The following is a 27,733-nucleotide window of genomic DNA, read 5'->3' on the forward strand; positions in this document are numbered from 1 at the left end:
ATTTATAATAGCCAGAAGCTGGAAAGAACCCGGATGTCCTTCAACAGAGTATTGGATTCAGAAAATGTGGTACATTTATACAATGGAGTAGTTTTCAGCTATTAAAAACAATATCTTCATGAAATTCATAGGCAGATAGATGGAACTAGAAAATATCATCCTGAGTGAGGAAACCTAGTCACAAAGGATCACACATGGAATGCACTCACTGATAAGTGGCTATTAGCCCAAAAGCTTGGAATACCTAAGAAAAAATTCACAGATCATATGAAGCTTAAGAATAAGGAAGGCCAAAATGTGGTTGCTTGATTTTTTCTTAGAAGCAAAAACAAAATATCCATGGGAGGAAATACAGGGACAAAGAGTGAAGGAGGGACTGAAGAAAAGGTTACCCAGAGACTGCCCCACCTGGGGATCCATTCTGTATGTAGCCACCAAACCCAATCATTGTTTTTGATGCCAAGACTTGCTTATTGACAGGAGCCAGGCATGGGTGTCTCCTGAGAGGCTCTGCCAGAGCCCTACTGATACAGATGAGTATGCTTGCAGCTACCCATTGACTGAACAAGGGGACCCCAATGGAGGAGTTAGAGAAAAGACTGAAGGAGCTGAAGGGGTTTTGCGACACCATAGGAAGAACAACATCAACCAACCAAACCCCACCAGAGTTCCCAGGGACTAAACCAACCAATGAGTACATATTGAGGGACCCATGACTTCAATCACATATGTAGCAGAGGACGACATTGTCCAGCATCAATAGGATGAACAGCCCTTGGCCTTGTAATGGCTTCTTTCCCTTATGTAGGGAAATGCCAGGGCATTGAAGTAAGAGTGGGTGGGTGGGAGTGGAAGCATCCTCATAGAAGTAGGGGGAGGAGGAGCGGGAGAGGTTATGAGAGGGGGAGGGGGTATGGGAGAGGGAAGAAAGGTGATAACATTTGAAATGTAAATACATAAAATATTCAAGAAAAATAAAATTTAGAAAAGAGTAGTATCACATTGGAGATATCCTGGGGAATGTTTGTAGTTGTTGAATTGAAAAATCATGTTTCACAAATTATAATTTCAGAAAACATGCATCCTTGTTTTCTTATTCATGCAAAATGTTCTAAGTCTTACTTGCTCTTGATAAACACTGATACACTGTTATGAGTTAGTTTAAAGGCATTGCACATCCTTTTCTTTTGAGTACAGAAGAATGATGGAGGTTGTCTTTAAATTATGTAGTGATGGGTTAGGATGTTGGCTACTATCTAATTATGCTGAGGTCTGTTCCTTCTGTTTTCATATTCTTCAGTGCTTTCATAGTGAGCCAATGTGACGTTTTGCCTTGGGTCTTTCATGAATATGTTGACAGGGTTGGCTGTCTTCTCTCAGTGATTTTATGTATTTTGTGCCTTGAAGTTTTTCTTTTGGTCTTGAAACACTCTTACATCATTGCATGAAATCAACTTGTTCCCTTTCTTTATCCATTAAAGAGAATCTTTTTCGTCAGTGTACATCCTTTTAACTGGTCTATGATTTTGTTCCTTCATAAGTTTTTTTTATTCATCTGGTTTTTTTAAGTCAGGGTAAAGTCAGCTTTGTGTGACGGCTGTCTAACATCTCTTTTCTTTCAGTGTTCTGCAGTATCCTCTGTGCAAGATAATTATAGATTTTTCCAAAAGAATTGGAGAATTCATTTCTCAGTCTGTCCAGTCCTCAGACATTGTTAGTGTGGAGATGCTGTGTCAGCACTTGCTCTTGCCTGGCCTACTTTTATGACATAAAAGATTGATATCCACTTGCTCCTAGAAAAATCATCATTTTTCTCCTCAACTTTCATTAATATGGTTTGACCTTCCACAGTATGCTAACCACCTACTCTTTACCACTGTCACACTAAACTACCTGGGCATTGGCATAGAAAGATACCATCCAAGTGTCTGTTAAATGTCTAGAGAATTATTTGACATGAGAGAAACTTAAGAATACATAAAAAGAGTTGCATATATGCTAGTATAATGGTCATGATCATTTTTTGAAATAATATTTCAACATTCAGAACGAGTTCCTATTTTGGGGACATACATAAACATATGTATATATGTATGTATTTATACATGTATTTTTATGCCTGTGTGTGAATGCATATGTATAGGTATACATGACAGGAGATCCATGTCATACATTTTTTCTTTCATGTGTAATTAACAGCCAGGTACTGAAGGGTCTCAATTGAGTCATATTTATTAATAATTGAGGACCTAAGAGCTGCCTAGAACAATACCAATACACAGATTTATGCATATTGAGGAAGTTGTTTTCATCCATTGTAGAATTTTGATAGATCTGACATAATGAATGAATCCTCCCAAGAACATACCCTGAAGTGATTCACTTTATCTCTATGCATATCCTCTTATGAGTAGCAACCATCAGAGAGTTTCTGCCATGCCTGCTTCTTGATAATGCTCCCTTGGCATTGTCTAGAACAGTTCTCAATGTGACGATCGTGACCCCTTGGAGGGTCAATTGACTCTTTCACAGGGGTCACCTAAGACCACTGTTAATCATGTATTTCTAATAGTCTTAGGATACTCCACTGCTACATCAACCTACATGTGTGTCTGCCACATGGACAAATATCAATTCATGAGTTCCTTGTACTGTATTAAAAGGTTGCAGCATTAGAAAGGCCTAGACCACTGGCTTAGAACATTTAGCACATGGACATCCCATTTAAATACAGATGTGTCCTGAATTGTAATATTCTACTTATAACTGCGTTCACATGGATTTAGTGATCAATATTCTCACACAAAAGTGTGCATGCATCTTAGAAAAGAATTCCACATTGAAAGGAAGAGTAATTGAAAATGTACATTTGACCTCAGGAACAATTTAAAACCTTTGTAGATGATGAAGAAAATGACTGTAACTTGACCTGGTGATGATTTATCAGTTTGAAAAATCAATATATTTGGTGGACTGACTGTGTCTGTACAGCAAGACTGCAGGACACACATGGAAAATAGAGGTACTGTGTCTGCAAGGTAGAATGAAATGAAGTGTGACCTAAGGGTCAGATACTGTATTTTAGTTTGATGACTAATGAATCTCCATTTACTGCTAGGCATCCATTTGAGTCCCCACTAGCCATTTGCCTCCGACTCTAGACCTTCAAAAGGTTACAAAAATAATTCTGAGCAGTAATGTTTTATAACGGGTATGTATGTGCTCTGTGTTTCTGCCTGGTGCCTGTTGAGGTTAGAAAAAGCCTCAGATTGTAGTCATTTTCGTTGCCATATTGCATACATCATTCCATGCTGTCCTTTATATAGGAATGTTGACAAGTTCTCTGGTATCATTTTCATTTTTCTGTAGTTTAAATTGTTTAATATTGTTCTTAATAGAGTTGTATTTATTTTAGCTTTTAATTTTTCAGAGAAGAGTAAGAAGAAGAATGAATGCTTCTCTTGAAAATGCTCCTCAGGTCAGTGTCCTGTCCACATTTCTTTGAAATCCCTATTATTACTTAAACCATTTGAGACTTTAGCTGTCTACCTCTGGTAAAGTTATTGAAAGTATTTGGTGTCTGTAATTCATCTCTTTTCTTCTCCAGTGATCAAACTTAATCCTTTAGATCTTTTACATCAAATGGGATAAGCACATACTTGTCCTATTGTATTTTTATTGGATTTTATACTGTGAGGACATGAGTTTCCAAGGATTGAAGAGTTGCTGTTCTGATAGAGAATGTATTGTAGATGATGCTCAAATAATATCTTGATGACTAATTTCTACACTGCATGGACCTGTGTCCTTTAATATTAGTGGGAAAGGAAGGTTTCCTATGCCACATAAATTGCATTTCGGAATAGTCAGGTTTCCAGAAACAGCTTTATGAATGTGAATCTGCAAATACATGGACACTGACATCATTGAGCAATGTATGGAAGCATAGAGCATATGGAAGAGAAGAATTAGAATACAGACCCGGTCTTGGGTCCAAATAACTATTTCAGTTCCTTTGAGGCATAGATGATGGAAAGAATATGTGGCTTTTTCTCACCATAACATCGATGGGTTTGTGAGGAGATGCAGATTGCAGTATTCTGGTATCTTTTTTTGGCATTTTATGTCACAGAGTGTGTCAACACGTGAAATTTGTTTGAAAAGTCTGCCCAGTGCTCAGTGGCGTCAGTTCTCAGTATGCAGATGATTATTTCCTTTTTCTCCTTTGTTTAATTTTTTAGAAGTAGTATAAACATTGCAGTATGTACCTTTGTACTGAAGCACATGGAATATATTAGTAAGATTTTTCTGGAGAGTATTGCGTTGGTACTTTATAAGCCATGAAATTTCAAGTATTTGTGAATGTCCCTCTTAATTTGTTCTCTTCTGTTCTTTAATGGGAAGAATGCTCCATCCTTCCTGTGTTTTTCCTCTCTTCTTTTCTTTTCTTTTTTTCGAAGCTGAGGGCAGAACACGGGGTCTTGCGCTTGCTAGGCAAGTGCTCTACCACTGAGCTAAATCCCCATCCCCCTACCTCTCTTCTAAGCTATGTATTACATAGGGAAAAACTGTGAAGGGTTGTAGTGCTGGTTTTTGTATAATATGTTTTATTTTGTGATTAAGTATATAAGTGATCATCTGCATGTTTTTATGAGTGAAATGTTATGCCCCTGAATCCATGAATTCAGCATCAAGCTCTTCGGACTGAAGTCAGGCCTGGTAGTTAGCAGCAATGGGCATAGAAAGAAAAGACAAGAAAGTTAAAATTAGAAGGTTTAAATATTCACTTAAGTCAGTCTCACAAGCAATAACGTGTTTTAAAAAGTTAGTTTAATTATATCAATTTAAAACACAATTTGATCAATGGAAATTATTGTACTTCATCTGAGTGCATTGTTACATATACCAGTTATTTACACATACATGTCTAATTATTCTGTAGTAAAAGACCATATGAAAGTTATGGAATTGTTATTATGTATTGGATATATCCACTTTGAGAAAACTTTAAATAATTTTAATACTCTTTAATACAGTTTTTTGTTTACTTATTTTACTGTTGTGAAATAGTCTCATAAAATATCTTTCCAAATACTTAATGTCTTTCCTTTGGAATGTTAAATGTGTTCATTAATATTACACTCTTTTTCTGTTTAAAGAAAAAGCTGTGGTTTTAATTCATCCAACAATCCTGCATTTCACATTCTACCTCTTTGTTCTGGACACGGTGCAGCATTGTACATAGGCCTCAGGATGTCAACTAAGTATTTTAGGATAGACTCCGATGAGATCCAGCTGCAGACAGGATTGATAGCATGTCCATAGTTGAGCAAGGCTGACAGCTATACAATTTTAAAGCACAGTCTTACTCGTTATGTCTTGACCATCTGTGCTATGACACTAGAATCCTGTTTAATAACAACCCTATACTTCATAATGGTACATTCCTGCATCTAGACCTTATATGTGTGTGTTATGTTCCCTAAAAGTTTGATGTTTATGATTTTATTATGTAATCCTGTTGCAGAGAAAAGGGAAATAAAGACTATGACTATTTTAGGTAACATACTTTATTAAAATTAAATTTCAGTCTTTCTTCATATATGTTTGTACATTTACCTGAATGTATGTATGTGTGCTGTATATTCCTCCAGCCTATAGAAATTAGAAGAAAGAATTAGATTTTAAAGGATTAGAAATAAAAATCTATTGTGTAATTCATGTGGGTGTTGGTAAATAATTAAGGATTACAGAATCCAAACCACAAATATTTTTAAAATGAAGTGATGGTGGTATGTTTATTGGTTGCTAAGATCTTAGAAAACGTAAGAAAATTCCTGATGGAGAGAGACTTTAGGAATGTACGTAATATAGTATGTCATTCTATGCACTGTCTAATAACAGAAGCAATGCTTAACTTCTCACACATTTTTATAGCACCGATAGATGTTTGTCCTTGAATATTTGCTATGACTTATACTTATCACATGTCTCCTACTCTTTAGGTGTTTTTTTCCCTAGGAAAACACTTTCATCCAGAAGCACATGGTAAATGGATAGTTTTTCATTACAGGGTCAGATAACATTCAAGGATGTGGCTGTGGACTTCTCACTGGAAGAATGGGAATGTCTTGACTGTGCTCAGAGGGCATTGTACATGGATGTGATGTTCGAGAATTACAAAAATCTTGGTTTTGTGGGTAAGAACAGTTTTTTTGAAGAATTCCTGACTCATTCTTTGAATTTACCTACTGTGTGCTTATATAAACACTCAGACATATCTAGAGACTCCCAGAATAAGGGAAATTCTGGCTACCAACATAAGTTCTTCATTGTGTTTCCTTTATATTTCTCTCCATTCTTTGGAAGAGGATCTAGTGTTGTATTCTTTGTACTCTCTTAAAATATCATATAGACTTTTAATCAAACTTCAAAGTCCAAAAACAATTGAATATTCAGAGCAAGAAAATATATTGCCAAACCTGTAATAATTGGTCTTCAATTGCTTATGAATTTTTAAAATGCAGGAAAATCTAAATAGAGAATTTTCTTCTTGCATATTTATTTAATTTTGACCTATGGTTTCTATGTTTAATTTGGTACAGCATGGCTTTTATATCATAAGTTCCATGCCAATGTGGATTTCATAATGAGTTCCTAGCTGACCAAAGGCACACTATACTACTCTGTCACAAAATATAATCAAGAGAATAGAGAAACTTTTCCTTACATGATCCTTCAGAGAGATCCGTTCTCAGAGTCCTTTACCCCTCCATCACCTATTCTTTTTAGCTTCTGCTAAAAATATAAGTGTTTAAATAAGAAATAGATGGCTACTGTTTCATTGGGACTATCCTTGCTATAGGTAGCGACTATAGTTAGGGGGTACCTGGCATCCGGGCCCGCCCCCTACTTCCCAGCAGGGTGTCACGCTCCCCTGAAGACTGGATAACTGTCATGGAGGATTCACAGTCGGATATGAGCATCGAGCTCCCTCTGAGTCAGGAGACATTTTCATGCTTATGGCAACTTCTTCCTCCACATGATATTCTGCCCACCACAACGACAGGGTCACCTAATTCCATGGAAGATCTGTTCCTGCCCCAGGATGTTGCAGAGTTGTTAGAAGGCCCAGACGAAGCCCTCCAAGTGTCAGCTCCTGCAGCACAGGAACCTGGAACTGAGGCCCCTGCACCCGTGGCCCCTGCTTCAGCTACACCGTGGCCTCTGTCATCTTCCGTCCCTTCTCAAAAAACTTACCAAGGCAAGTATGGCTTCCACCTGGGCTTCCTGCAGTCAGGGACAGCCAAGTCTGTTATGTGCACATACTCATCTTCCCTCAATAAGCTATTCTGCCAGCTGGCGAAGACATGCCCTGTGCAGTTGTGGGTCACCTCCACACCTCCACCTGGTACCCGTGTCCGTGCCATGGCCATCTACAAGATGTCACAACACATGACTGAGGTCGTGAGATGCTGCCCCCGCCATGAGCGTTGCTCTGATGGTGACGGCCTGGCTCCTCCCCAGCATCTTATCCGGGTGAAAGGAAATCCGTATGCTGAGTATCTGGACGACAGGCAGACTTTTCGGCACAGCGTGGTGGTACCTTATGAGCCACCTGAGGTCGGCTCCGACTATACCACCATCCACTACAAGTACATGTGCAACAGCTCCTGCATGGGGGGCATGAACCGCCGGCCCATCCTTACCATCATCACGCTGGAAGACTCCGCTGGGAACCTTCTGGGACGGGACAGCTTTGAGGTTCGTATTTGTGCCTGTCCTGGGAGAGACCGTCGGAAAGAGGAAGAAAATTTCCACAAAAAGGAAGAGCATTGCCCGGAGCTGCCCCGGGGGAGTGCAAAGAGAGCACTGCCCACCAGCACAAGCTCCTCTCCCCAGCAAAAGAAAAAACCACTCGATGGAGAATATTTCACCCTTAAGATTCGTGGGCGTGAGCGCTTCGAGATGTTCCGAGAGCTGAATGAGGCCTTGGAATTAAAGGATGCCCGTGCTGCCGAGGAGTCATGAGACAGCAGGGCTCACTCCAGCTACCCAAAGTCCAAGAAGGGCCTGTCTACATCCCGCCATAAAAAACCAGTGATCAAGAAAGTGGGGCCTGACTCAGACTGACAGCCTCTGCGTCCTGTCCGCATCACCAGCCTTCCCCTCCCCTCCTTTCTTGCCATTTTATGACTTTAGGGCTTGTTATGAGAGCTGACAAGACAATGCTAGTCCCTTCACTGCCTTTTTTTTTTACCTTGTAGATAGTACTCGGCCCCCTCTATGCAAACTGGTTCCTGGCCCAAATTGGGGAATGGGTTGGTAGTTGCTGGGTCTCTGCTGGTCCAGTAAAATCCTATCCGGCCAGTTGTTGGACCTGGCACCTACAGTGAAATTTCACCCCACCCCACTGCCTGTAAGATTCTATCTTGGGCCCTCATACGATCTGTATCCTCCAGGACCCATTTCCTCCACTCTGCAAAGCCTGTCTGCATTTATCCATCCCCCACCCCTCTCCCTCTTTTTACACCTTTTTATATATCAATTTCTTATTTTACAATAAACTTTTGTTACAAAAAAAAAAAAGGCTACTGATTCCTATCATTCGATGAGATTTGAGGTTGTTCTAAGAATCTATGTGGTGATTGTGAAACCAGAAAGACCACTTTTGAGAGCTCTATCCTTGAGAATCACTAATTTACATTAGAAATTTTCAGAGAACATTGGATATTGTCTTACTTATCCACTAAACCCTGTCAACTCTAATTGTACTTTCTTTTTAGAGAATCATTTGAGGTGTCAAAACTCTGAGAACATCTTGGATCAAGACACACAGCGTATTGTATACGAGCATGTAAATATCCAAGGGAAGTCTTATAAATGTCATGAGCTTGGCAAAATCATTCATGAATCCACCCAAAGTACACCTTATAAAACTAACTTCAGGGATACATCTGTTGAATCATCAAACCTAAGCAGAAATGAAACTGGAAACAACAGAGAACCTTGCAAATGTAAAAACTGTGTAAACTGTTTAATTTCATGCTCTACCGTGGGTTTAACTCAGCAAAACCTCAGAGGAAAGAAAGAATACAATGGTATAGACCTTGATAAAGTTTTTGACTCTAAACAAAAATTCATGCTCAAACAAACTTATAATAGAAAGAAACCTTACAAATGTAGTGAATGTGCCAAATGCTTTGCCAAGAAATGCAAGCTTAGACAGCATCAGACAGTTCACACAGGAGAGAAACCTTACAAATGTAGTGAATGTGACAAATCTTTTACCCTGAAAGGCAATCTTAGAATTCATCAGCGAATTCACACAGGAGAGAAACCTTACAAATGTGGTGAATGTGGCAAATACTTTACCCAAAAATGTAGTCTTATTATTCATCGGAGAATTCATGCAGGAGAGAAACCTTACAAATGTAGTGAATGTGACAAATGCTTCATCCGGAAAAGCAGTCTTATAGTTCATCAGAGAATTCATACAGGAGAGAAACTTTACAAATGCAGTGAATGTGACAAATGCTTTACTGACAAGCATCGTCTTAGAAATCATCAGAGAATACACACAGGAAATAAGCCTTACAAATGTAGCGAATGTGGCAAACACTTTACCCAAAAAGGCAGTCTTACACTTCATCAGAGAATTCATACAGGTGAGAAACCATACAAATGTAGCGAATGTGGCAAACACTTTACCCAAAAATACAGTCTTATTATTCATCAGAGAAATCATACAGGAAAGAAACCTTACAGATGTAGTGAATGTGACAAATGCTTCACCCATAAAGGTTATCTTAGAAAACATCAGAGAATTCATACAGGAAAGAAACCTCACAAATGTAGTGAATGTGACAAATGCTTCACCCAAATTGGTGATCTTAGAAAACATCAGAGAATACATACAGGAGAAAAACCTTACAAATGTAGTGAATGTGACAAATGTTTTACCTTCAAAAGTGGCCTTAGGAGTCATCATAGAATACACACAGGAGAAAAAGCTTACAAATGTAGTGAATGTGAAAAATGCTTTACCCGTAAAGGTGATCTTAGAAGACATCAGAGCATTCATACAAGAGAAAAACTTTACAAATGTAGTGAATGTGACAAAGGCTTTATCCAGAAATGCAGTCTTATCATTCATCAAATAATTCATACAGGAGAAAAAGGTTATAAATGTAGTGATTGTGACAAATGCTTTACCCTCAAAAGTGATCTGAATATTCATCAAAGAATTCATACAGGAGAAAAACTTTACAGATGTAGTGAATGTGACAAATGCTTTACCAAGAAATATCGTCTTAGAATTCATCAGAGAATACATTCAGGAGAGAAACCTTACAAATGTAGTGAATGTGACAAATCTTTTACCCTGAAAAGCAATCTTACAATTCATCAGCGAATTCATACAGGAGAAAAACCTTACAAATGTGGTGAATGTGGCAAATACTTTACCCAAAAATGTAGTCTTATTATTCATCAGAGAATTCATGCAGGAGAGAAACCTTACAAATGTAGTGAATGTGACAAATGCTTCATCCGAAAAAGCAGTCTTATAGTTCATCAGAGAATTCATACAGGAGAGAAACTTTACAAATGCAGTGAATGTGACAAATGCTTTACTGACAAACATCGTCTTAGAAATCATCAGAGAATACATACAGGAAATAAACCTTATAAGTGTAGCGAATGTGGCAAACACTTTACCCAAAAAGGCAGTCTTACAATTCATCAGAGAATTCATACAGGTGAGAAACCATACAAATGTAGCGAATGTGGCAAACACTATACCCATAAAGACAGTCTTATAGTTCATCAGAGAATTCATACAGGAGAGAAACCTTACAAATGTAGTAAATGTGACAAATGCTTTACCCGCAAAACCAGTCTTAATTTTCATCACAGAGTTCATACAGGAGAGAAACCTTACAAATGTAGTGAATGTGAAAAATGCTTTTCCTACAAAGGCGATCTTCGAAAACATCAGAGAAATCATGGAGGAGAAAAACCTTACAAATGTTAATGTGACATATGATTTACCCAAAAATTCAGTCTTCTTACTCATCAGGAAATTCATACAGGAGAGAAACCTTACAAATGTAGTGAATGTGACAAGTGCTTACCTGCAAAAGCAGTCTTAGAATTTTTAGAGAATTTATGCAGGAGAAAAACCTTAAAAATATAGTGAATGTGATGAATTCTTTTGCCAGAAACAATCTTAGCATTCATCAGAGAATTCATACAATAATGAAACTTCATGAATGAACTGAATGAGAAAAATCCATTCCCAAGGGAAGTCATCTTACAATTTATCAAAGAATACATATAGGAGAGACCTTACAAATGTAGTAAATGTACAAATATTTTACTGTCGACTCATTGATTAGAATACATCAAAGAATGCATACAGGACAAAAAACAGAAATGTAATGCATGAGGAAAGGTCTTTACTCAGATATCAGATCTAAGAAGATATCTAGAAATTTATAGTCAGAAAAAAATGTGTCCACTGGAAAAATGTTGCATGTGCTATTGTTTGCAACACTTGAGGCTGCACAGTAGAGATCTATTTTGTGTGTGTGTGTGTGTGTATGTATGTATATATATATATATATATATATATATATATATATATATATATATATGAAACTTGTGAAGGTATTTTACTGCTCAAATCTTAGAAACTACCCAGAGTTTACACTGAGAGAAACTGAAAGTATGACAATGAAGGAAAAATTTCATTAAAAGTTTTTACTTGTTCACTTTCAAATATATCATAATGAAAACACAATTGAGAAGCTAGAAGAATGTGGAATTATATAAAGTTTCTGGGAGAATAAAATGGTGTATTTCAAAGAGAAGCTACAAAATACATGCCTCAAATTTGCTAATGAAACTGACAGCATTCGGTATAGTTTACTCAAATGAAGATACTCAGACACATTATACTTCTTAAAAGAGGATTTGACAAAGTGAGCCACCAAGATAGGGTGCTCTTTATCCTGTAAATATGCTTAGAGCTAGGCAGTTTGCTCCTAGTGTTCAGTACTCATGTTCTGTATCATATGCTGGTTTTAAATTTCAGAATAGCAATTGTCTTTGAGTCCCTGGGACTCTCATTTCCTAACTCCTTCCTGTAATCCTGTGTGTAACTCCAATAAAGCTCATTGGTTCAACAAGTTGGAATTTGTTGTTTTTGATTTCCATTTGGGTTGGGTAGATGAACATGTAGGTTGCGTCTCTCCAGAAAATGTCTCCCAAAAAAAAAAAAATGTGCTATGCCTATTAATATTTTCTGAAAACTTGTAACATAAAATGAATATTATAACAATGTTTGTCAGCTCATTGAGGCTGGAGTGAACTTCTCACAGGGATTACTTAAAACCATAAGAAAACACATATTTTCAGTGGTCTTAGAACTGAGATACTATTTTTTGTCTCCTCGTGAGTCTGCCTATATGAGAGTATTTTGAATCATAAAGTGATATAGAGCCCTTCTGGCCTGTGCCTTCTGCCCAACAGATCACCAGCTTGTCTGTACTCCTCAGGACACCATGGCCTTAAGGCAATCACAGGAGTTCTGCTCAATGAAGGGCAACTGATAAGAGGCCCACAGCCACTGGGTGCTCAATGGATTCAGGACCCATGAGCCCCCAAAATCTGCACCTCCTGAATTACACTCCCCTTCTGCCTGGTGCCTTCTACCTTGGCAGATCACCAGTTTGTCTGACTCCTGAAGACACTACAACCAGAAGGTATCCTGGGAGATTTGCTGCACATAGGGCAACTGGTAAGGGACCCTCCCTCCCAAAAGTCCACAGCCCCTGGGAGCCCAACTGCCATCATTGCCCAGCTAAGATTCATTTTTTAAATTGAGCCAACTACTTGAACAATAATACATTCAAATTAGTGAAGAGTTAGTACACTGTTTACTCAGCTTAATACATTTGTTTTACTCACAGATACTGAGGGCACTTGTCTTTGGCAAGTAATGGCCAGCACTCAGTAGGCAGAGGCAGGCAGATCTCTTTGAGTTTGAGGCCAGTGTAGTCTACATAACTAGTTACAGAACAGCCAAGACTAGTTACAGGGACACCCTATCTTGAAAACTAAAATAATAAAAGAAAAGAAATTTGAATCTTGTAAGTTCTCCTCTTCTTCACTACTTCAGCTCAATCATCTAACAGGATTTTAGGTTGCATAAATAATTACCATTTTTGATTCTTTATTTTTCAACAAATACAAAATTACAGTTTATATACTGGCTCTGTCATGCACCAGAAATGTAAATCTGGGGACTGAAAAGATGACTAAGAATTAAATGACAGGACCTAGGACCAGTCAAGGGGTAGGACCCTTCAGGTTTCTGCCTGTACCGAGAGCTGAAAGCCAGTCCCCAGGAGCCCCTCCACACCTGAGAGCAGAGGTAAGACCAACTTTCCTGGTCCAAGCAATACACCTGGTGGCCTTAAAACACACAGAGTCTTCTGAGACAGGACACTTCGGGTTTCTGGCTGCACCAGGAGCTGAACCTCTCCTCTATATACAACAACCCTCTGTACCCAAATCCCATGGGGGAGAGAGCTAGACTCTAGAAGTGTGGACAATTCTGAGAGCTCAGGCAAGACCTCCACATCTCACATTCCTGGCACAAGAGGAACCTGCCTATGGCCCTCTGGATATGGGAATACAGGAGCAGTCATTGGCAGGAACCTTCTACTTTCTGCCTGAACCCAGAGCTGAAAGCCAATCTCGTGGAGCGCTGACACACCTGAGAGCAGAGGTAAGACCAGCTCTTCTGCTCGAAGCGACCTAGCTGAAGGCTTTAGGACACACAAAACCAGGAGCAGCTGTCTGTTCCCAGATCCGGCTGAAAGAAAAGAGGTCTACAGGAGTACTGACACACAGGCTTACAGGCGGGTCAAGCCACTGTCAGAGACAGCAAGACAAGCTAACATGAGAGAAAAGCTGATGGTGAGAGCCAAACACAGGACCGAAGCAAGAGAAACCAAGACTACTTGGTCATCAGAACCCAGTCCTCCCATCAAAGCAAATATTGGATATTTAAATACACAGGAAAAGCAAGATGTGAATTTAAAATCACATGATGATGATAGAGAACTTTAAGAAAGACATAAATAATTCCCTTAAAGAAATACAGGACAACATAGGTAAACATGTAGAAGCCCTTAAAAACTAAACATAAAAATCCCTTTATGAATTACAGGAAAACACAACTGTCGCGCCCACCTTGGCCAGCAAGGAAGACGCAACACGGTCGGATTCTTCTCAACAGCCTTTATTGCAGGACCACCTCATTGCTGATACGGGGATCTCGAGCGGCAAAGGCGCTCGCCTTATATACAGAACAGGCTGTGGTCATGCTATTAGTCCTTCACGGATTGGCGGAGCATGAATCACCCCACTAGCATGGTACCGCCCCGGCCAGATTGACGCCAGGGGCAAAAACGCGCATGTGCAGTACTGTATTTTACCACAGGAGGGCGCCGGATGTCGGCGCCATCTTTGTTTTACCACACCGCTCCCTACATACAACCAGACAGGTGAAGGAATAGAACAAAATTATCCAGGATTTAAAAATGGAAACAGGAAATTTTCTCCAGTGCCCATGTGTTCCAGATGCTTCCCCACTTTTTCTTCCATTAGTTTGAGTGTATCTGGTTTGATGTGGAGGTCCTTGATCCACTTAGATTTAAGCTTTGTACAGGGTGATAAGCATGGATTGATCTGCATTCTTCTACATGCTGACCTCCAGTTGAACCAGCACCATTTGCTGAAAATGCTATCTTTTTTCCATTGGATGGTTTTGGCTCCTTTGTTAAAAATCAAAGTGACCATAGGTGTGTAGGTTCATTTCTGGGTGTTCTTGGCTTCATAGACATTATCTAGTTTTGGTGGGTATATATTTCCAGGTGCGGCAGGCACTGAAAGGCCATTCCTTCAGTCTCTGCTCCAAACTTTGTCTCCATATCCCCTCCTATGAATATATTTTTCCCCCTTTTAAGGACAGAAGTATCTGCATTTTGGTCACCCTTCTTCTTGAGCTTCCTGTGGGAAATTTGAGCTTTTGGGCTAATACCCACTTATGAATGAGTGCATACCAAGTGTGTTTTTCTGTGATTGAGTAACCTCACACAGGATGATATTTTCTAGTTCATTCCATTTGCCTATGAATTTCATGAAGTCATTATTTTTGATAGCTGAATAGTACTCCATTGTGTAATTGTACCACATTTTTTTTTAATCCATTCCTCTGTTGAGGGGCATCTGGCTTCTTTCCAGCTTCTGGCCATTATAAATAAGGCTGCTATGAACATAGTGGACCATGTGTCTTTGTTGTATGTTGGAGCATCTTTTGGGTATATGCCCAAGAGAGGTATAGCAGGGTGCTCAGGTAGTGCAATGTCCAATTTTCTGAGGAATCTCCAGACTGATTTCCAGAGTGGTTGTACCAGTTTGCAATCCCACCAACAATGGAGGAGTGTTCCTTTTTCTCCACATCCTCACCAGCATCTCCTGTCACCTGAGTTTTTTATCTTAGCCATTCTGACTGGTGTGAGGTGGAATCTCAGGATTGTTTGATTTGCATTTCCCTGATGACTAAGGATGTTGAACATTTCTTTAGGTGCTTTTTGGACATTCCGTAATCCTCAGCTGAGAATGTTTTGTTTAGCTCTGTATGCCATTTTGTAATAGGGTGATTTGGCTCTCTGGAGTCTAACTTCTTGAGTTCTTTGTATATTTTGGATATTAGCCCTATATCAGATGTAGGATTGGTAAAGATCTTTTCCCAATCTGTTGGTTGCCATTTTGTCCTAATGACAGTGACTTTTGCTGTATAAAAGCTTTGCAGTTTTATGAGATCTCATTTGTCGATTCTTGATCTTACAGCATAAGCCATTGGTGTTTTGTTCAGGAAATTTTCCCCATGTGTTTGAGACTCTTCCCCATTTTTTCTTCTACTAGTTTGAGTGTGCCTGGTTTGATGTGGAGGTCGTTGATACACTTGGACTTAAGCTTTTGATTTCCCATGAAGGGAGAGCTAGACCTTCAGAGGGGCAGACATGCCTGGGAAGCCAGAGGAGACTAGTCTCTGCCCACATTTCTGACACTAGAGGAAAACGCAAAATGCCTAGCATCATCTGTCCCCCTCTGTGCACAGGGTCCCTAGTAAAGGCGGGGCAGGCCCTTCAGGTTGCTGCCCTCACTGAGAGCTGGAACCTGGATCTGAGAAGCGACTCCAGGCCTGAAACCAGTGGTAAGACCAACTTTTCTGCTCCAAGTGACCTGCCTGGTTGACTCAGGACTCATAAAGGCAAAATTGCCCAGGGACCGGGCATTTCTGGTTTCTAGCTGGGACCCAAACATCGCTGATCCTGGCCCACAGCTCCCTGTTCCCAAACCCCGTGGGAGAGAGAGCTCACCGCCCAGACAGGTGGGCACTCCTGAGACTGCAGGGCAGGAGAGACCAATAGTACTGCCCACCCCTGCGGATATCCCAGGCCCAAAAGGAAACCTTACAGGGCCTTTGGGAATAGAAAGATGTGGACACTCATCTCTGCAGTCCAGACACCGCCCAGATCTGAAGGGACCTGATCAAACAGCTCCCTGCATCCAAATCCCATGGGAGGGAGAGTTAGACCTTCAGAGGGGCAGACACGCCTAGAAAGCCAGAGGAGACTACTCTACACACATTTCTGATGCTAGAAGAATAACGCCAAATGCCTAGCACCATCTGGGCCCCTTGTACACAGGGTCCTGAGCCAAAGCAGGGCAGGCCCTTCTGGTTGCTGCCCTTACAGAGAGCTGGAACCCGGATCTCAGAAGTGACACAAGGCCTGAGACAAGAGGTAAGAACAACTTTTCTGCTCTAACTGACCTACCTGCCTGGTGGACTCAGTACACACGCCAACAGTAACACCGGAAGAACAGGAGACAGGAACGACTACATGCCTGAAAGCAGAACACTCTGTTCCCATAACTGGCTGAAAGAGAAGAGGAAAACAGGTCTACAGCACTCCTGACACACAGGCCCATAGGACGGTCTAATCACTGACAGAAATAGCAGAACAAGGTAACACCAGAGACAACGTGATGGCAAGAGGCAAGCACAGGAACCCAAGCAACAGAAACCAAGATTACATGGCATCATCAGAGCCCAAGTCGCCCACCAAAGCAAACACTGAATATCCAAACACACCAGAAAAGCAAGATCTAGATTTAAAATCACATTTGGTCATGATGACGGAGGACTTCAAGAAAGACATATAGAACTCCCTTAGAGAAAACAGAAATAAACAACGAGGAGCCTACAGAGAGGAAATGCAAAAATCCCTGAAAGAATTACAGGAAAACACAATCAACAGGTGAAGGATTTATAAAAGGAAATAGAAGCAATAAAGAAAGCACAAAGGGAGACAGCCCTGGATATAGAAAATCAAAGGAAGAGACAAGGAGCAGTAGATACAAGCATCACCAACAGAATGCAAGAGATAGAAGAGAGAATCTCAGGAGCAGAAGATTCCATAGAAATCATCAACACAACTGTCAAAGATAATGTAAAACGGAAAAGATACTGGCAAACCATACAGGAAATCCAGGACACAATGAGAAGATCAAAGCTAAGGACAATAGGTATTGAAGAGAGAGAAGAATCCCAACTCAAAGGCCCAGTAAATATCTTCAACAAAACCATAGAAGAAAACTTCCCTAGCCTAAAGAAAGAGATGCCCATAAACATACAGGAAGCCTACAGAACTCCAAATAGATTGGATGAGAAGAGCAAGTCCCCCTGTGACATAATAATCAAAACACCAAATGCACGAAACAAAGAAAGAATATTAAAAGCAGTAAGGGAAAAAGGTCAAGCAGTATATAAAGGCAGACCAATCAGACTTAAACCAGATTTCTCACCGAGACTATGAAAGCCAGAAGATCCAGGACAGATGTCGTACCGACCCTAAGAGAACACAAATGCCAGTCCAGGTTACTGTATCCAACAAAGCTCTCAATTAACATGGATAAACCAAGATATTCCATGACAAAAACCAAATTTACATAATATATTTCTACAAATCCAGAACTACAAAGGATAATAAATGGTACAGCCCAACACAAGGAGGCAAGCTACACCCTAGAAAAAGCAAGAAACTAATCGTTTTGCAATAAAACAAAGAGAAGACAAGCAAAAACATAACCTCACATCCAAACACAAATATAACAGAAAGCAACAATCAGTATTCCTTAATATCTCTCGACAACAATGGACTCAATTCCGCAATAAAAAGACACAGATTAACAAACTGGAGGATACACAATGAGGACCCAATATTTTGCTGCCTATAGGCAACACACCTCCGACACAAAGAAAGACACTACCTCAGAGTAAAAGGCTGGAAAATGACTTTCCAAGCAAATGGTCTGAAGAAGCAAGCTGGAGTAGCCATTCTAATATCAAATAAAATCAATTTTCAACCAAAAGTAACCAAAAAAGATAAGGTAGGACACTTCATATTCATCAAAGGAAAAATCCAGAAGATAAACTCTCATTCCTAAATATATGTGCTCCAAATACAAGGGCACCTACATACATGAAAGAAACCTTACTGAAGCTCAAAGCACACATTGCACCTCACACAATAATAGTAGGAGATTTCAACACTCCACTGTCATCAATGGACAGATCGTGGAAACAGAGATTAAACAGATACATAGACAGACTAGGAGAATTCATGAACTAAATGGATTTAACAAGATATTTATAGAACATTCTATTCTAAAACACAAGGATATACCTTCTTCTCACCACCTCATGGCACTCTCTCCAAAATTGACCATATAATCGGTCAGAAAACAGAACTCAACAGATACAGAAAGATAGAAATAAACCCATGTGTCCTATCAGACCACTACAGACTAAAGCTGGTCTTCAATAACACTAAGGAAAGAAAGCGAACATATACATGGAAGTTGAACAATGCTCTACTCAACGATAATCTGGTCAAGGAGGAAATAAAGAAAGAAATTAAAGACTTCTTAGAATTTAATGAAAATGAAGGTACAACATACCCAAACTAATGGGACACAATGAAATCTATGCTAAGAGGAAAACTCATAGCTCTGAGTGCCTGCAGAAAGAAACAGGAAAGAGCATATATCAGCAGCTTGACAGCACACCTAAAAGCTCTAGAACAAAAAGAAGCAAACACACCCAGGAGGAGTAGAAGGAAGGAAATAATCAAACTCAGAGCTGAAATCAACCAAGTAGAAATACAAAGAACTATACAAAGAAACAACATAATCAAAAGCTGGTTCTTTGAGAAAATCAACAGGATAGCTCAAACCTTAGACAGACTGAACAGAGGGCAGAGAGTGTCAAAATTAATGAAATCTGAAATGAAAAGGGAGATATAACAACAGAATCAGGAAATTAGAAAATCATCAGATCCTACTACAAAAGCCTATATGCAACAGTACTTGAAAATCTAGAGGAAATGGACAATTTCCTAGACAAATACCAGGTACCAAAGTTAAATCAGGAACAGATAAACCAATTTTCTTTATAGAAAAAGATTAATGTGGTTGATTTTTATTTCTAAAATCTTTGTTGTTTTCATACTAAATAGTAATTATTTTATTACTTAAAATGTTTCCCTTGGCATTATTTTTGGTTTTTTTTCTTTTTTTCCCTCCATCCTTATTAAATTGGGCATTTCTCATTTACATTTCAATTTTTATTACCTTTCCCGGTTTCCAGGCAAAGATCCCCCTAACCCCTCCCCCTCCTCCTCTATATGGGTGTTCCACTCCCCACCTTCCCCCCCATTACTGCCCTCTCCCCAACAATCCGGCTCACTGGGGCTTCAGTCTTGGCAGGACCAAGGGCTTCCCTTCCCACTGGTGCCCTTACTAGGCTATTCATTGCTACCTATGCAGTTGGAGCCCAGGGTCAGTCCATGTATAGTCTTTGGGTAGTGGCTTAGTCCCTGGAAGCTCTGGTAGGTTGGCATTGTTGTTCATATGAGGTCTCAAGCCCCTTCAAGCTCTTTCAGTCCTTTTTCTGATTCCTTCAACGGGGGTCCCGTTCTTAGTTCAGTGGTTTGTGCTGGCATTCGCCTGTATTTGCCATATTCTGGCTGTGTCTCTCAGGGAGATCTACATCTCCTTCTTGTCAGCCTGTGTCAACAAGGGTGCTGAGGGTACCTGGAAGAGAATGGTGGACAGGAGAAATGAAGAAGGAAGCCAAAACAAGAGTCTGATCAAGGCGACAATTTTATTTTTTCCAAGGCTGAATTTATACCATCACATGGGTAACAAAGTGAGGGAGGGAGTGTGAAACATTTATGCAGGCCAAGGACACAATATTCATGTGGTCAGGGAATCGGCTGATGTTGACAGGATTTTAGAAAGGTCACAGGTTTGGCAGATCTATTGGTCAGCAGGATGCTGGTTTTTCAGAAAGGTTACAGGTCATCACATTGGGTATCTTGACATCAGATGTATTTCTCAGCAAGTTAAGAACTTTATCATAACATTATTCATCCTGACCACCAGATTTGTATTAGTATTCTGCACCTGGCTGGGGATTTTCCATGAACCTAGACAGACTTATTTCTAACCATAATAAGAATATCAATAATGGAGGGAGAGCTAAACCTTCAGAGAGGCAGACACGCCTGCGAAACCAGAAGAGACTGCTCTCTGCACACATTACTGATTCCAGAGGAAAACACCAAACTCCATCTGGAACCCTGGTGCACGGAGGCTCCCGGAAGGGGCGGCGCAGATCTTCCTGGTTGCTGCCGCCGCGGAGAGCCCGTGGGCAGCACCCCTCGAGCGAACTTGAGCCTCGGGACCACAGGTAAGACCAACTTTTCTGCTGCAAGTGACCTGCCTGGTGAACTCAAGACACAGGTTCACAGGAACAGCTGAAGACCTGTAGAGAGGAAAAACTACACGCCCGAAAGCAGAACACTCTGTCCCCATAACTGACTGAAAGAGAGGAAAACAGGTCTACTGCACTCCTGACACACAGGCTTATAGGACAGTCTAGCCACTGTCAGAAATAGCAGAACAAAGTAACACTAGAGATAATCTGATGGCAAGAGGCAAGTGCAGGAACCCAAGCAACAGAAAGCAAGACTACATGGCACCATCGGAGCCCAATTCTCCCATCAAAACAAACATGGAATATCCAAACACACCAGAAAAGCAAGATCTAGTTTCAAAATCATATTTGATAATGATGCTGGAGGACTTCAAGAGAGACGTGAAGAACTCCCTTAGAGAAACACAGGAAAACATTAATAAACAAGTAGAAGCCTACAGAGAGGAATCACAAAAATGCCTGAAAGAATTCCAGGAAAACATAAATAAACAAGTAGAAGTCCATAGAGAGGAGACACAAAAATCCCTGAAAGAATTCCAGGAAAACACAATCAAACAGTTGAAGGAATTAAAAATGGAAATAGAAGCAATCAAGAAAGAACACATGGAAACAACCCTGGATATAGAAAACCAAAAGAAGATACAAGGAGCGGTAGATACAAGCTTCACCAACAGAATACAAGAGATGGAAGAGAGAATCTCTGGAGCAGAAGATTCCATAGAAATCATTGACTCAACTGTCAAAGATAATGTAAAGCGGAAAAAGCTACTGGTCCAAAACATACAGGAAATCCAGGACTCAATGAGAAGATCAAACCTAAGGATAATAGGTATAGAAGAGAGTGAAGACTCCCAGCTCAAAGGACCAGTAAATATCTTCAACAAAATCATAGAAGAAAACTTCCCTAACCTAAAAAAAGAGATACCCATAGGCATACAAGAAGCCTACAGAACTCCAAATAGATTGGACCAGAAAAGAAACACCTCCCGTCACATAATGGTCAAAACACCAAACGCACAAAATAAAGAAAGAATATTAAAAGCAGTAAGGGAAAAAGGTCAAGTAACATATAAAGGCAGACCTATCAGAATCACACCAGACTTCTCGCCTGAAACTATGAAGGCCAGAAGATCCTGGACTGATGTCATACAGACCCTAAGAGAACACAAATGCCAGCCCAGGCTACTGTATCCTGCAAAACTCTCAATTAACGTAGATGGAGAAACCAAGATATTCCATGACAAAACCAAATTTACACAATATCTTTCTACAAATCCAGCACTACAAAGGATAATAAATGGTAAAGCTCAACATAAGGAGGCAAGCTATACCCTAGAAGAAGCAAGAAACTAATCGTCTTGGCAACAAAACAAAGAGAAGAAAAGCACACAAACATAACCTCACATCCAAATATGAATATAACAGGAAGCAATAATCACTATTCCTAATATCTCTCAACATCAATGGCCTCAACTCCCCAATAAAAAGACATAGATTAACAAACTGGATACATAGCAGGACCCTGCATTCTGCTGCCTACAGGAAACACACCTCAGAGATAAAGACAGACACTACCTCAGAGTGAAAGGCTGGAAAACAACTTTCCAAGCAAATGGTCAGAAGAAGCAAGCTGGAGTAGCCATTCTAATATCAAATAAAATCAATTTCCAACTAAAAGTCATCAAAAAAGATAAGGAAGGACACTTTATATTCATCAAAGGAAAAATCCACCAAGATGAACTCTCAATCCTAAATATCTATGCCCCAAATACAAAGGCACCTACATACGTAAAAGAAACCTTACTAAAGCTCAAAACACACATTGCACCTCACACAATAATAGTAGGAGACTTCAACACCCTACTCTCATCAATGGACAGATCATGGAAACAGAAATTAAACAGAGACGTAGACAGACTAAGAGAAGTCATGAGCCAAATGGACTTAACGGATATTCATAGAACGTTCTACCCTAAAGCAAAAGGATATACCTTCTTCTCAGCTCCTCATGGTACTTTCTCCAAAATTGACCATATAATTGGTCAAAAAACAGGCCTCAACAGATACAGAAAGATAGAAATAATCCCATGCGTGCTATCGGACCACCACGGCCTAAAGCTGGTCTTCAATAACAATAAGGGAAGAATGCCCACATATACGTGGAAACTGAACAATGCTCTACTCAATGATAACCTGGTCAAGGAAGAAATAAAGAAAGAAATTAAAAACTTTTTAGAATTTAATGAAAATGAAGGTACAACATACCCAAACTTATGGGACACAATGAAATCTATGCTAAGAGGAAAACTCATAGCGCTGAGTGCCTGCAGAAAGAAACAGGAAAGATCATATGTCAGCAGCTTGACAGCACACCTAAAAGCTCTAGAACAAAAAGAAGCAAATACACCCAGGAGGAGTAGAAGGCAGGAAATAATCAAACTCAGAGCTGAAATCAACCAAGTAGAAACAAAAAGGACCATAGAAAGAATCAACAAACCAAAAAGTTGGTTCTTTGAGAAAATCAACAAGATAGATAAACCCTTAGCCAGACTAACGAGAGGACACAGAGAGTGTGTCCAAATTAACAAAATCAGAAATGAAAAGGAGACATAACTACAGATTCAGAGGAAATTCAAAAAATCATCAGATCTTACTATAAAAGCCTATATTCAACAAAACTTGAAAATCTGCAGGAAATGGACAATTTCTAGACAGATACCAGGTACCGAAGTTAAATCAGGAACAGATAAACCAGTTAAACAACCCCATAACTCCTAAGGAAATAGAAGAAGTCATTAAAGGTCTCCCAACCAAAAAGAGCCCAGGTCCAGACGGGTTTAGTGCAGAATTCTATCAGACCTTCATAGAAGACCTCGTACCAATATTATCCAAACTATTCCACAAAATTGAAACAGATGGAGCACTACCGAATTCCTTCTATGAAGCCACAATTACTCTTATACCTAAACCATACAAAGACCCAACAAAGAAAGAGAACTTCAGACCAATTTCCCTTATGAATATCGATGCAAAATACTCAATAAAATTCTGGCAAACCAATCCAAGAGCACATCAAAACAATCATCCACCATGATCAAGTAGGCTTCATCCCAGGCATGCAGGGATGGTTTAATATCTGGAAAACCATCAACGTGATCCATTATATAAACAAACTGAAAGAACAAAACCACATGATCATTTCATTAGATGCTGAGAAAGCATTTGACAAAATTCAACACCCCTTCATGATAAAAGTCCTGGAAAGAATAGGAATCCAAGGCCCATACCTAAACATAGTAAAAGCCATATACAGCAAACCAGTGGCTAACATTAAACTAAATGGAGAGAAACTTGAAGCAATCCCACTAAAATCAGGGACTAGACAAGGCTGCCCACTCTCTCCCTACTTATTCAATATAGTTCTTGAAGTTCTAGCCAGAGCAATCAGACAACAAAAGGAGATCAAGGGGATACAGATCGGAAAAGAAGAAGTCAAAATATCACTATTTGCAGATGATATGATAGTATATTTAAGTGATGCCAAAAGTTCCACCAGAGAACTACTAAAGCTGATAAACAACTTCAGCAAAGTGGCTGGGTATAAAATTAACTCAAATAAATCAGTAGCCTTCCTCTATACAAAAGAGAAACAAGCCGAGAAAGAAATTAGGGAAACGACACCCTTCATAATAGACCCAAATAATATAAAATACCTCGGTGTGACTTTAACCAAGCAAGTAAAAGATCTGTACAATAAGAACTTCAAGACACTGAAGAAAGAAATTGAAGAAGACCTCAGAAGGTGGAAAGATCTCCCATGCTCATGGATTAGCAGGATTAATATAGTAAAAATGGCCATTTTACCAAAAAAGCGATCTACAGATTCAATGCAATCCCCATCAAAATACCAATCCAATTCTTCAAAGAGTTAGACAGAACAATTTGCAAATTCATCTGGAATAACAAAAAACCAGGATAGCTAAAACTATCCTGAACAATAAAAGGACTTCAGGGGGAATCACTATCCCTGAACTCAAGCAGTATTACAGAGCAATAGTGATAAAAACTGCATGGTATTGGTACAGAGACAGACAGATAGACCAATGGAACAGAATTGAAGACCCAGAAATGAATCCACACACCTATGGTCACTTGATTTTTGACAAAGGAGCCAAATCCATCCGATGGAAAAAAGATAGCATTTTCAGCAAATGGTGCTGGTTCAACTGGAGGTCAACATGTAGAAGAATGCAGATCAATCCATGCTTATCACCCCGTACAAAGCTTAAGTCCAAGTGGATCAAGGACCTCCACATCAAACCAGATACACTCAAACTAATAGAAGAAAAACTAGGGCAGCATCTCGAACACATGGGCACTGGAAAAAATTTCCTGAACAAAACACCAATGGCTTATGATCTAAGATCAAGAATCGAGAAATGGGATCTCATAAAACTGCAAAGCTTCTGTAAGGCAAAGGACACTGTGGTTAGGACAAATCGGCAACCAACAGATTGGGAAAAGATCTTTACCAATCCTACAACAGATAGAGGCCTTATATCCAAAATATACAAAAAGAACTCAAAAAAGTTAGACCGCGGGAGACAAATAACCCTATTAAAAATGGGGTTCAGAGCTAAACAAAGAATTCACAGCTGAAGAATGCCGAATGGCTGAGAAACACCTAAAGAAATGTTCAACATCTTTAGTCATCAGGGAAATGCAAATCAAAACAACCCTGAGATTTCACCTCATACCAGTGAGAATGGCTAAGATCAAAAACTCATGTGACAGCAAATGCTGGCGAGGATGCGGAGAAAGAGCAACACTCCTCCATTGTTGGTGGGATTGCAGACTGGTACAACCATTCTGGAAATCAGTCTGGAGGTTCCTCAGAAAATTGGACATTGAACTGCCTGAGGATCCAGCTATACCTCTCTTGGGCATATACCCAAAAGATGCTAACATATAAAAAGACATGCTCCACTATGTTCATACAGCCTTATTTATAATAGCCAGAAGCTGGAAAGAACCCAGATGCCCTTCAACAGAGGAATGGATACAGAAAATGTGGTACATCTACACAATGGAATATTACTCAGCTATCAAAAACAACGACTTTATGAAATTAAGTAGGCAAATGGTTGGAACTGGAAAATATCATCCTGAGTGAGGTAACCCAATCACAGAAAGACATACATGGTATGCACTCTCATTGATAAGTGGCTATTATCCCAAATGCTTGAATTACCCTAGATGCCTAGAACAAATGAAACTCAAGATGGAGGATCAAAATGTGAATGCTTCACTCCTTCTTTAAAAGGGGAACAAGAATACCCTTGGCAGGGAAGAGAGAGGCAAAGATTAAAACAGAGACAGAAGGAACACCCATTCAGAGCCTGCCCCACATGTGGCCCATATATATACAGCCACCCAATTAGAAAAGATGGATGAAGCAAAGAAGTGCAGAAGTGTAGATCTCTCCTGAGAGACACAGCCAGAATACAGCAAATACAGAGGCGAATGCCAGCAGCAAACCACTGAACTGAGAATAGGACCCCCGTTGAAGGAATCAGAGAAAGAACTGGAAGAGCTTGAAGGGGCTCGAGACCCCACATGTACAACCATGCCAAGCAACCAGAGCTTCCAGGGACTAAGCCACTACCTATAGACTATACATGGACTGACCCTGGACTCTGACCTCATAGGTAGCAATGAATATCCTAGTAAGAGCACCAGTGGAAGGGGAAGCCCTGGGTCCTGCTAAGACTGAACCCCCAGTGAACCAGACTGTTGGGGGGAGGGCGGCAATGGGGGGAGGGTGGGGAGAAAAAAAAAAGAAAAAAAAAAGAATGTCAATAATGGAGGGTTTCAAATGCATCGCTCCCAACAAGCTTGCTTCTTTGCTTCATCCATCTTATCTAGTTTGGTGGCTGTAAATGTATGGGCCACATGCTGGGCAGGCTCTGAATGGGCATTACTTCAGCCTCTGTTCTAAACTTTGAACCCTATTTCCTCCCAAGGGTATTCTTGTTCCCCTTATAAAGAAGGAGTGAAGCATTTGCACATTGGCCATTCTTCTTGAGTTTGATGTGTTCTGTGCCATCTAGAGTAATTCGGGCATTGGGCTAATATCCAGTTATCAATGAGTGCATACCGTGTGTGTTTTTCTGTGATTGGGTTACTTCGCTCAGGGTGATATTTTCCAGTTCCATCCATTTGCCTATGAATTTCATGAAGTCATTGTTTTTGATAGCTGAGTAGGATTCTGTTGTGTAGATGTACCACATTTTCTGTATCCATTCCTCTGTTGAAGAGCATGTGGGATCTTTCCATATTCTGGCTATTATAAATAAGGCTGCTATGAACATAGTGGAGCATGTGTCTTTGTTTTATGTTGGGGCATCTTTTGGGTATATGCCCAAGAGAGGTATAGCTGGGTCCTCAGGTAGTGCAATGTCCTATTTTCAATATCCAATTTTCAGAGGAACCTTCAGACTGATTTCCAGAATGGTTGTACTGGTCTGTAATTCCACCAACAATGGAAGAGTGTTCCTCTTTATCCACATCCTCACCAGCATCTGCTTTCGCCAGAGTTTTTTTTTATCTTAGCCATTCTGACTGGCATGATGTGTAATTTCATGGTTATTTTGATTTGTGTTTCCTTTATGACTAAAGATGTTGAACATTTCTTTAGGTACTTTTTGGCCATTTGATAATCCGCAACTGAGAATGTTTTATTTAATTCCACTCTCATTAATGGACAAATCATGGAAACAGAAATTAAACGGAGACATAGACAGATTATCAGAA

General features: G+C 39.9%; 2 protein-coding genes across 2 annotated transcripts; both read left to right on the forward strand.

Annotated features, from left to right (window-relative positions):
* Window positions 1–3,403: 3,403 nt before the first annotated feature.
* On the forward strand, window positions 3,404–10,362 carry LOC116892803 (gastrula zinc finger protein XlCGF26.1-like). The gene is given in 4 exon segments (XM_032894676.1): window positions 3,404–3,478; window positions 6,074–6,200; window positions 8,787–10,304; window positions 10,307–10,362. Coding segments are annotated over 4 exon segments (1,731 nt in total). The 5' UTR covers window positions 3,404–3,448.
* Window positions 6,858–8,523, forward strand: LOC116892798 (cellular tumor antigen p53-like). Its single transcript, XM_032894673.1, has one exon. It carries the CDS (start codon window positions 6,958–6,960, stop codon window positions 8,029–8,031), a length of 1,074 nt encoding a protein of 357 aa, XP_032750564.1. The 5' UTR covers window positions 6,858–6,957; the 3' UTR covers window positions 8,032–8,523.
* Window positions 10,363–27,733: the final 17,371 nt, after the last annotated feature.

Source organism: Rattus rattus, chromosome 2 (genome assembly GCF_011064425.1).
Source record: "Rattus rattus isolate New Zealand chromosome 2, Rrattus_CSIRO_v1, whole genome shotgun sequence".
Lineage (NCBI taxonomy): Eukaryota > Metazoa > Chordata > Mammalia > Rodentia > Muridae > Rattus > Rattus rattus.